At 38.2% G+C, this 12502-nt stretch overlaps 1 protein-coding gene across 2 annotated transcripts in view; it reads right to left on the bottom strand.

Moving 5' to 3' along the window:
* Positions 1 to 1850: 1850 nt before the first annotated feature.
* LOC125900281 (C-myc promoter-binding protein-like) overlaps positions 1851 to 12502 on the bottom strand; it is a 96144-nt gene continuing 85492 nt past the window's right edge. For both annotated transcript variants that reach the window (XM_049595195.1, XM_049595204.1), the window contains 3 exons: positions 8695 to 8857; positions 6727 to 6791; positions 1851 to 6194 (listed from right to left, as the gene is read on the bottom strand). In XM_049595195.1, the coding sequence (XP_049451152.1) occupies positions 6058 to 6194; positions 6727 to 6791; positions 8695 to 8857 (365 nt within the window). In that variant the 3' untranslated portion in view covers positions 1851 to 6057. The remainder of the gene's footprint in view (positions 6195 to 6726; positions 6792 to 8694; positions 8858 to 12502) is intronic.

Here is a 12502-nt window from a genome sequence, read left to right as displayed (position 1 = left end):
GGGAGAATTCAGCTGAACCGAACCTTCAAATCCAGGCCGAAACACAGGCTATTTGAGCAGAACAGGCAGTTTTTACGAGCCATGTGTTTTTGTTTAGTTTGAAAAGAATCTATGTAATTGTGTGAAATGCACAAAAAATATGCTAAAATTTAACATATACTGCTTCTTTGGGTGTAGAAGTTTTGCGTTGTCTACGATGTAAGATTTATTAAACTTCGGTGCAAAATCGCAGCTCTAGAAAAAAATCCTCACTCTTTGATTTGGTGTCTGTTGTTTTAGATCATTGATATATTTTCTGCTACAATATGAGTCCACTGTAGCTGCTGGAAACATCTGGATGTGACTGCCTAGTTATCCACAACCAAAATAAAAGTGCACACAAACTGTGCCAGAAATGCAACAAACACAGAATGACCACTATCTGCTTTAGTTAACAGTGTGTAAGAGTTTTTGGGTGGAGTTTCCCTTCTAATATTGTGACCATAATGCTCATGGTTCATCCCTGAGGTGACTTTGATAGGTTAATTAAATACTTTACAGCAGTGAAGGAACAGATTCACTGTGCAGCAACTCAAAACTACTGGATGCAACTTCAGTTTTGTATGTTCAGTATTTTCTCTAACACTCTGTTCTGTATTCAACCAAACTGGTGTTTGTTCAGTGTAGAAAAGAATGTTTTTGTGTGAACAAATATTTCATTTTGTCAACATAATTGTGGTGGACTGTGTGTGTGTATATCAGACTGTTTTAGCTGTGAGAAAAGACCCTGAGAGGTGTCACACTGTCAGATGTTACTGTCTTGTTAAATGCTCGTTGGATTGAAGAGGATGCAAAGATGTACTATTGATAGGAAAACTATCAGTATTTCAAATTAAAATTCCATGCTGCAATAAATTATTTTTTTAACAGTGAACTGGAGCTGTGTGTGGCATGTGATGTTCTTCGAAAATATCTTGTGTGGCCTGGTAGTGGTACCAGGAAACAGGCCATGTGTCTTTGATCAAGGTGATATCAGTCTTTTAAATGGAGTCATATAGTCGTGATTACGAGGAGAGTTCTGAACAACCTACTGACGAGTTATTCGACACCACAAGTAAGTAGTATATACCATACTATGACTTTATCATAATATTTTGATGACATACTATACTAAAACTTTTTTATGAAATTTTTGATGGCATACTATACTATGACTTTTTCATCACATGTTGGACGACATACTATACTATGACTTTTTTATGAAATTTTTGATGGCATACTATACTATAGGGCGGCACGGTGTGTGGTGGTTAGCACTGTCGCCTCACAGCAAGAGGGTTGCCGGTTCGATCCCGGGCGTGGGAGCCCCTCTGTGCGGAGTTTGCATATTCTCCCCGTGTCAGCGTGGGTTCTCTCCGGGCACTCCGGCTTCCTCCCACAGTCCAAAGACATGCAGATTGGGGACTAGGTTAATTGATAACTCTAAATTGACTGTAGGTGTGAATGTGAGTGTGAATGGTTGTCTGTCTCTATGTGTCCTGTCCAGGGTGTACCCTGCCTCTCGCCCGATGTCAGCTGGGATAGGCTCCAGCCCCCCGCGACCCTCAAGAGGATGAAGCGGTTAGAAGATGAATGAATGAATGAATGAATGAATACTATACTATGACTTTTTCATCACATGTTGGATGACATACTATACTATGACTTTTTCATGAAATTTTTGAAGACATACTATATTATGACATTATCATGATATTTTTGATCAGATACTATGACTTTTTCGTGTCATTTTTGATGACATACTATACTATGACATTTTCATGAGATAATATTGAACTAATTCTTAAATAAAAAAAACAAAGAAGCCAACAATGAGTGTAAGTGATTTTATTTACAGTTAAACAGTCCTGTAGATCTGGTCGCTGTACAGAACCTTCACCACATCTAAAAAGGACCTTTTGCACGTGTTATAAAATGTGATTTCTACAAAGGGCTGGTTAAAATGTACAGGGCCCCAGATTCTGCAAAATCATTCATATTTTACAACTTTTTAACACAACAAAAATCCACAGATGATTGGCAGCTACTCCAGCTGCTGACATCGTAGTCGATGTGTCCTTTCCTGGGTCAAAGTGCAACTTGTTGACTTTTTGAGGGTTTTTTTTCCCTCAACCACAACTCAAACACGGTTGACATTCATGAGACCTTCATGAGTGTAGACTTGAGGGTCCTCCTTCAACCATCGTTTCAGCCATAGTTTCTCATCAACATAAACATCAAAACAACAAATAACGTGCAGTGACATTGAAAAGTTCTTACACTGCTTAAATCCAGTTCTATCCATAGTCTATTTGGTTTTATTTCTCTTGACAAAATCTCTTCAAAACAAACAATCCGCAGCAATTATCTTTTTCATTTCCATCATTTCAATGGAAGTAAAATATGAACTTGAGATTTAAAAGTAGACATGTGCAAATGTGTACAGAGATTTTTATATGTGCATCTAGAAGAAAACATCTTTCAACACATTTACAAACCTCGGTATGTAAACATTCGCAATATGAAGTTATACATTAACAGATCTGTGTGCCTTTGTTTTGCATTTTCAGTAATGAATTTCTGCTTTCCTTACCATCCTTTTACAAACACTGGTACATGTAAATTACGCCTAGGACAGATATCCAACCCCTCAGAGCACATTAACACAGAATATTTATATATTTATATAATTATATAATTTTCAGAGACTCTGCATTGTTTTTCATTGTTTGATAAAAAAAATTTGGACAGTAATGTGATTAAACTAAATTTTGTCCTTTCTGCGTTTCTGGTGCGTGAAAACAGAGGACTATCTGCATGCTAAGTTGGCAGCATGATGTGTTGATAATGTTTTATAAAACTTGGAAGTTATATTGGATTCGCTCTAGAGTCCGTGGGATTTAGAAATTCTGTTTAATGTGGCTCTAACACACATTTAAGTGCTGACACAATAAAACATTAACTGGGAAACAAACTCTATCCCACCGTTTGTTACTGCATCATTAGTATTTCCTGTGGGCGCTGAAATGAGAATCCCTTTCCTCGACAAAGCTGGTGCATGTAACAAAGACGAATGGATGTTACCATTGGGGGTATTTTAAACATTCCCCCAAAGCTCTGCTGCACTATGAGCTTTTTACAGAACTTCTTAATGTGTATACACAGATGTTTGATTGTTAAAAAAAAACTAAGAATAACAACCATAATAGCTCAATAACACACCTTAGAGAAATCACAGAAGCCACAGAAAAATAAGCCAGAGCTCATCAGCACTTTGGCTGGAGAGTGTGGACCCTTCAACTAATCATTCAATACCGTCACAGGCCGAGCATGTAACTGTACAAACATTCAGATACTGTGTGTGGCTGCAGAACCAGAGGCTGGATATGTTGATGTATCTCTCAACAACTTGTGACAGCAACTTTTCTTCTAAAACATTACAAACAAATTGAGTGTGTTTGCTTTCTGATTAACTCCACATCAAAGTGTTTTAGATCATCCGGATAAACGTGTTTGTCATCTGATCGTCTGTTTGTGTTTCTTGTGTCCTGTTGGATTTCGTTGTAGTGGTGTGAGCTGTTATTTTAGTGTGTAGAAATGATGGTTAAAACTATGACAAATGAATTCCTAGTTGCAATGTGGCAGACTTTGTTTCGAGAGATGCAACAGATCATTATATTTACATCTGCTTACTTTTGGATTAGAACCTGTCATCGTTGGTTTGGATGCGCATTCATATTCCTATCTGTAACAACTGTAAACCTCCAGTATGGCTGTCTATGAGTGTGTTAATTCACCTGAAATCATTTATCACGTACAGAAAAGTGACTGTGCTGGCATCTTTTTTGGTTTTGTGTTTTTTCAGAGCAGCTTCTGTATATTTAAAACAAACCGTTCGTACTGTACTGAACTCTCTCATAACCTTAAATCTCAGCTTGGATGGAGAGCCTCCCGTCATCCCAACAGTCGGCACGTTTAGTAAAAAGACGATCAACAGTAACACTGATTTTTTTGTTGCTGTTAACAAACGGTTCAGCGCTGAAGTAAACTAAATATTTCATCATCATTATGAACACTAACTAAAAATGTATTGTTTTGGATGAAAACTTTACATTAAAATTAAATCATATGCAGAGCAGTATTGACAGAGGGTGTGGCAGCACAGCGGACATTTATCTTCAGGTACTGCACTAACATTAAAGGCAGATTCAAAAGTGGTTTTAAACAATTAAATTAGAGCTGCAACTAACCGTGATTTTCCTTTAAATTCATCTGCAGATCTCTTCCGTCGATTTGTCTGCGTAACTTTTAAAAAAAAAGTGAAATAATAGAATTTAAATTTCTCAGAGCCCACTGTGATGTCTTGAATTTTCTTGGTTGGTCAGACCAAAAGTACAAAACGTTTAAAAGGTATAGCCTGTAACAGTTCAGCATGAAAATGTCTAAAAACGTCTGGACCTATGTTACTGTATATGTTTTGTTGTGCACTTTAAATATTCTGATGTTTTTAACAATGTTCAAACTAAGAAAAAATGTAATTCTATTCAAGTAACCATAAGGTTTTTTTGGTCACCTGTCAGTGGCGTCATATCCCCTTTGCATTGCGTGCCGGTGACGATAATGTATTACCTTAACTGAGAAGTTGTGAATTAGCTAACGGTTAACTGTTGTTAACATTACTATTAGCTACAAGCACACAGCTTAAACAATCTAAATTTAAGAAGTTTATCTGAAAACGATCCATCAGCCTGAAGTATATCAAACGGTGGTGTCTCTGGCAGTGAATCATCTCCTCAAGTATTAAATTTTACCGTTCGGTTTGGCTGATGCGGCCTTCCAACGATGTGGCCCCTGAATTGAGACACAGCTATTGGTCATTGTCTGACTCAAACTTGAGCAGAATTATTCATTGCTGTTTGCTACGTGTTTTGTCGCCAGAGCCGTCCTTGTAAAGCGCAAACAAACAAGAAAACCAAACGACCCAGGACGATTATGGGACAAGAAGAGATGTAAAACGAGGGGAAATATCAGTGTGACTTTTCCAAGATGGAGGGAGCATTGTGACAAGCTACAGGAAGTGTTTGGATAGTCGACTCATCTAATGGAATGTTAGAAACTTTGCATTACGTTAGCTTACATCTCATGTGGCTATTTCATTCGAATGAAATGACAAATCATGAATAAAAGTAGCGTGAATGAAATTTAAAGACATTAACTCTTTCCTGAACACGAACTCTGCCTGAGTCACGTCAGATTCTCATCAATGGTTGTTTAACAGTGAAACTCCCATGATCCCCTGCTACTTCACAACAAAATCAAAGTCTGTTTTTTGTTATTGTTTTGATTGAGAGACCCCTAATGGTAGAAATCACATGCTGTATATTTCATTAATTTTCTGTGGATTAACTGATCACTGCAGCTCTAATTTAAACGTCCTTTTTTTTTGTTTGTTTGTTTTTTTGATGCCCTGACTCATAAAGCACACAGAAACCTAGTCATCACTTACAACAGACACTAAATCCATACTGCGACATGGCGTTCAGGTCACTGTGGTTTAAACATCAAACGCCAAGCGACAACGATAAAACAGTAAACGCCCTACAAAAGAAGACACTACAATAAATAAAGCTTACTTTGTATAAATAGAGTTCAAGTTAAAATATTGCTAATATTAGTCTTCATATGCTGTATGACTATACAATATAAATGTTTCATTAAAAAAATCCTCTACTGCTGTTTTTACAGTATATTTGTATCATTTTCACAGGATTCAAAGAAAACTGGATGAAGTTGTTGATGAACGATGCGAGTGGTGTTTCCATCTTCACTTAGTTGAGATAAAGTCTGTAAAACTCTTTTATTGTTTCAGGCTACATAACGCTGAGCGTCGTCAACTGCTCCTTTATGATCACTTGCAGAGTTTTCTGCAACATTCACAGTCTTCCAACAGGTTTCCTGAGCTCGTCTTAAAGCGATGACGTGGGGCGGTGAGAGTTCATCCTGGTGTGTGTGTGTGTGTGGGTACGTGGAGGTGAGTGTTTACAGGTAAGGCTCTCCAAACGTCCTGCGGCACTCCATGACCCCCGTGCTGGGAGGACGGTCACAGTTATGGGTCAGCTTCACCAGGCTCGGCACGAGGCGGTCGTACGCCAACTTGTACTCGCGATCAAAGGCATCTGAGGAGGGAGAAGAAACATGAGTCTTTTTCTTAATCTTTAGTATTTCAATCCTTTAAAGCAGCTGCAATCGATGTTTTTCATTTATCAAGAGACCAAATGACGCTCATAGTGATGAACCCACAGAGATATCAACCAATTCTACAAATCGCCTTAGCTCTGTAGAGACTTTTATACTGCGTTTCTACCAAACCCTTTCAGTAATTTACCCCTAGGACCAGAGGTTATATTAACTTAAAAAGGTGATTGAACTGTATGTCAATGTTGTGTTTATAGCTTGTTTATGCAGCCCCCTAGTGGCATTAAAAATCAATTAAATAAAAGTTTAAAACAAAATCCTGAAGTGTTTTTTTTACTCAGAGCAACTTATTTATAGCAAATATTTATCATTTTAATCCGGAACTCAACAGAAACTTTAATAGGAAACAATAATGAAAGCACTGACACTGGTGTAAAATTATAGCAGGTCCTTGGAGTCCTTGAAGCTGGTGTACAGTATGTGACAATATGATGTGTAATCATTATGACTCACCAATATCAATGTTGTCTTTTCCCAGAGCCACCAGAGAGAGGAAGAGGATGTCCCTGTACAAACTCCTGAGGAAGAGAGTTGAGGTTAGAAAACATTTCTTTCAATGAGAGCTTTTTTTTAACAATTAATGCCAAAAACATGTATTTTGTTTTTGCTCTTTCTTTCTTCACCCATAAAATGATCAGTTGTTTATCTCTTACTTGGCCCATGTTACCTTAAATTTCCTCGCATGGCTCAACAGTGACCGAAGAATCCAAAAATGGAGAATATTCAAACATCAATTTTTCCTTAAAACCTTGTTATTTAACGCACTTCCTCATAAAGGAAGGTTAAGTAGCATGCCTGGGCAACTCAGTGTAAGGCACAAGCAGAGTTCAAATGCACAAGCTTGTCTATGCACGCTACTCCTGTGCTCGTATGCGTGTTTGTGAGGTTCAGATCATACAACTGGATAAATGAGACCTGGATTATACGGCACCAGTTGTGTGAGAGTTTGTAAACAGATGTTTTTTGATATAGTTTTGTTAAACATATTTGTCTATGATTTCAATTCATCAAGAATTTTTACAGTTTTTGGATTTTTCTTCTTTGTTCATTCAAGGTAACACGTGGTGAGTAACTGATGATCATTTTACAACTGAAAAATAAAGTTTGCTAAACCTGATAGGAACAAAATTAATTTAGTTTAGTAACATACACTTCTGTGACACAACTTTTGTTTTGATGCGTGGACAGCAGTTTTCTTCTGTGTGCCATTTATGATGCATTGTTTTATATTTTATTTTATGCATGTAATAGCGTGCACTTGACGAAACTATTGCCTTCTTGGCCAGGTCACCACTGAACAAGAAATTTCTATCTCAACTGGTTTTTATCTAGTTGAATTAAGATTAAATAAAAAAAGTGTATTTAGCCATATTTTATGGATTTACAAAACAAACTTGGAAACACTGTCTTCACACCAGAATGACGTATGTGACTGTTTTAAACGGTCACAGTCTCTTCTATGCCTCTAAATCCTTTGTTAATGCTCTGTAAGTAAATGTAAAAGTCCTGCATTCAAATTTACAAGTTTTATTTTACAGGACAGCATTTCACATTAATATTTATTTTTATTTATTACTGGATAATAATCATTGAGGGCGGCACGGTGGTGTGGTGGTTAGCACTCTCGCCTCACAGCAAGAGGGTTGCCGGTTCGATCCCGGGTGTGGGAATGAATGAGCCCTTCTGTGCGGAGTTTGCATGTTCTCCCCGTGTCAGCGTGGGTTCTCTACGGGCACTCCGGCTTCCTCCCACAGTCCAAAGAAATGCAGACTGGGGACTAGGTTAATTGGTGACTCTAAATTGTCCGTAGGTGTGAATGTGAGTGTGAATGGTTGTTTGTCTCTATATGTCAGCCCTGTGATAGTCTGGCGACCTGTCCAGGGTGTACCCTGCCTCTCGCCCGATGTCAGCTGGGATAGGCTCCAGCCCCCCCGCGACCCTCAAGAGGATGAATCATTGATAGTTGAATGTACGTTTCACTTTAATGTTGCAGCTCGTAAAGGTGAAGCTAATTTTAATTACTTTATATACCTATGTAGCTAAATCTATAATAATATGTTATAATTTTAATTTTCTATTAATAATGTGAATCTGTAAAGTAACTACATTTATCAAATAAATATAGTGGAGTAGTGAACATAAGCTTATAAAAACATAAAATGGAATTACTTGAGCAACGTACAAGCACCACAAAATTATACTTGAATACAGTGCTTGAGTAAATGTACTTAATTATATTCCACCACAAATTCTTTGAGAGGAATAAACAAAAACGTTTTAACAGCTACTCAAAGGGGACGAGTGTCTGAGTGCACGAATTTGAACTTTACACATGGAAGAATCTCTACGCAGGTGTTTTGAAAAGGTGATGAATCCAAAGTTAAATAATAAATAGGCCTGATATGAAATATTAGTACTGACCTTTGCCTCTTGACCCCAAGAGTCTGACCCAGCAGCTGCAGCAGCTGAGCCATCGGCCGGCTGACATCGTTCCTCTGGATGCTCCTCACCACACTCTGCAGTAACTCCTCGCTGAACGGCTTCTCCTCATCCGGGACCGGCCGGGACAGAGGGTAACCCACATCTACCAAAACACACACACACACACACAGTTCAGCACTGGGCTCATATCATATCAGCATATAAGACATGTAACAATAATGTAAAATGAGGATGGTTTTATCTCAGATCATCTCTCAAGAGCAGGTTTTCACTCGGATGAAAAGTACTTGGGGCTGGGTATCTGTGCTGGTGTGTCATTTGGCTTGTGCTGAGCTAGAGCAAGTTAAAGTAACAGTAATCTAAAAAACATATATTGGTGCTGGTAAAAAAAAAAAAAAAAAAGGTAGATAATAATTAGATGTGCAATGTGTGGTGAATAAAAGCTTGGTATGTACTGTAGGAAAAAAGTCTGAATTATTTGATTATTATACTGCTTTTTTCCTCTTTTCCAAAAAGATTAAATAAAAAATAACATTAAAAACAAGTTTTGATTTGTTACACTTTAAATTGTATAATATAAAAAGAAAAAAAATAGATTCACTTCAGGTTCATTGTCAAAACACTTACCAGACTGAATTTATTATATATCATTATTTTATAATATTTAGAGGCATGTCATAACTTTTATACAGAACCCAGGAGTGTTGTGAGGAAAATAATGTGTAGCACTCTCTAATTAATAATTCAAGAGCACTAACCTTTATTAATTAGAGAGCATTATTTATTCATTTGTTTATATTTTTTTTCTCCACGACACCTGCTGAGCTCTGTACTTTTATAAATGTTGTTGTTGTTCACTCACACAACAAACACAGTGTGAAAGAAACTGTTCAAAGATAATGGACTCGTAATACCTGGACAGGAATGTTTCTCTGTGGAAAGTTGTTACTTAACCAGCCAATTAGTTAATTCAAACTTATTCTAGCTACAACAGCTACGACCTATTCAGACCGAAGAGTAAAAAATATGTTCAACATGTGTACGCATAAATAAAACAGGCACGCCAATATCAAGAAAGAACTTAGAGTTTATAGGCATAGAAAGGCAATCCAGGCACTCCAAAAGAAATCTAGAAAAAGGAGGAAGGAAATATTAAAAGCCTTTATTTTAGTGGCTAAATCATTAAAGGAGCCAACATGATTCAACCAATGCAGGTCTTCATCAGGGCTTTCAGGGTTTTGCATGCCTGGATTGCGTTCCTGTCGATCCTGTTGCTTCCCGTTCTCCACAAGCACCCAACACAAGATTTAGATCCATGTTTGTACAGAGCAGCCGGACTTCTCTCTCTTTTCCTAGTCTATAGGGATAGTTTAGATCTTTTGAAATGGGGTTGTATGAAGTACTTACCCATTGTCAGTGTATTACATACGGTGTCGACACACTGCCAGTTTGGAGAAACAGACAGGAGTACTGCCACAGAAGCTAAGCAACCTAGTGCTGTGGAGGGGTCAGAGGGGTTAAGTGTACCCTATATTTAGTACATTTTCACTGCTTTACCTTCCTGTCAGGCAGCTTTTTCTGACAGGTGACTGAAGCCACGTCGCTCTCTTCACAGCCAGACTCCAGTGAGAAAATGGATTTAACACCACTGAACACAGGAGCTGCTGGTCCATCGCTGCCTCAATCGGTGAGTGTGTTTATGTTAATGTCTGAGGTTGGTGTTTTAAAGGGATAGTTCAGATGTGTTCAGCGAGCCAAAATCACTGTTTTTGTAAATAGAGTATGGTGGCTTTGACAAGAGCATTGATGGGCGAAGGCTTCGCTGTCAGAAAGGGCTGTCTGTGTCAAGGTAAAGCGTTGAAAATACTCTCGATATAGCGCACACCTACACTGCTAAGGATTCTTTTAGGTGGCTAAAATATGTTTAGCTCCACAGCAGTAAAATAGTTAAGCTTCTCCAAACTGGGGGAATGCTGGCCACCATCTACTGTATGTAATACACTGACTATAGGTGAGTACTTCATACATGCCATTTCAAAAAATCCAAACTGTCCCTTTAAGTTACATCATTTGGCTAAAAAAACAACAGTTACAGCTTGTGATGCTTTAGTGACTTCCTGTTTACATAGCTGATTGCTCTGGTAGAACGACACTACAGATGTTTTCTCACTGATGTATGCATTATTTAAGTCTCTACCATTTAAGTTTAATGGGACAATCCAGTTCAGTAAATACTTGCAGTTAGAATGAGTTAGACAGGCCTTTACACACAAACTTAGTGATGGATTTATGAGCTTGTGCAACCCAAAATGTATTCAGGAGGACCAGCACGATGAGGTTGGTGTTCAGTACCCAGCCCTTTAAGTACTACAACAATGTCCATCTTTAGGAGTTTCTGAAATAACTGGATGTCAGCGAGTGGAGAAACATTTACCAGAGATGCAAACCTAAATTCAAATACAGAGCAGGGCTGTATTTGAGACAAACAGAGTCTCACAAAAGAACAAAAAACAATCCCTCTGTGTAAATCATCATGAGATTTGACACTGCACAGAGACGTTCATTCCAAAACACTGTGAAACCATGAAAAGTAGAGGCTGACTTTCCACAGACGACACAACAATGCATCAAGCAAAGAGCACACAACAGAGGGAGACACAGCAGCAGGCCTCAGACAGTACAGGACACAAACAACAGGACTCATCTGTGGGAGTCTGCAGCAGAGGCGAACACTCACTCTCTAACAACAGAGTACAATTAAGCCCTGAAAGACAGAGAGCAGACACAGCCTGTTAGCACAAGGATTAGCCGACTCCCAGGAGGAGCTCGCTGCCTCCACGCTGCCTCCTTCTCCATTAAATAATCAATTACTACAGATGGAGCTAAGCAGCGGACATGTTCACATGAGAGAGTCATAACAGGGTGATGATATTATCCAAAGAGCCCCAGTCAAAGCTCAAACAATAGGGAACAATATAGAAAATGTGATGGGATATAGCGTTTTATTACCGCTTGTTTCATGTCTTTATGTGAGGAAGGGTTACAGTCTCCTCATCGCTCCACACAGATCAGATGTTTTTGTCCTCAGTGGATGTTTCAGTCAAATGCAGCAACTTTTCCACCTCTGCCAAGCCTTTTCATAGCCTTCTTTTCCTAATATTTCCAGCGTTCCCACTCAGCACCCACCTAAAATTGGTTGATGCTTGGTTGAGTGTCCAGGAAGCACACTGCCTGCAGGTCAAAGTGTTGTTTTCTATCCATTTACATTCACTAATGAAGTTTCCATCCAAATTTAGAGCAGATTTTAAACAAATTTCCAGAAAACTGCCAAAAGAAAATGCAAGTTAATGCATGTTATGCAAATAGGACACTGATGGAAACATGACATTTATGTCTATTTTATATATTTTTTGAGGAAGGTTAACGTCTTATAATCACTCCTCAGAGATGTTTTTGTCTGCCGCCATTTTTAGTCTCCTCAGTGGACGTTAATGTGTCATATTTTATTTGCTAAATCTGTTTCCATTTCTCTTTGTTGCATTTTGCTTTTCACAATAAACCAAATTGCTATTCTGTTTAATTTTAATTTTATTTTATTTCCAGGTGGATGGAAACACACTGGCTAGCCAGTGCTTCACAATCTTAGACCACAACAACCCTCCACAGGACATGGTATGTCAACCCCCACCTCTAAAACAACCCAAAGATATGCATTCAACAGATAACTATTTGTAGAACTTAAATATGCATAACATAAAACATAAAATGCTTAACACAGAAGTCACAT

Source organism: Epinephelus fuscoguttatus, linkage group LG2 (genome assembly GCF_011397635.1).
Source record: "Epinephelus fuscoguttatus linkage group LG2, E.fuscoguttatus.final_Chr_v1".
Taxonomy (NCBI): Eukaryota; Metazoa; Chordata; class Actinopteri; order Perciformes; family Serranidae; genus Epinephelus; species Epinephelus fuscoguttatus.
Note: the sequence above shows the minus strand (reverse complement) of the source record. Positions and strands in the feature narration are given on the sequence as shown.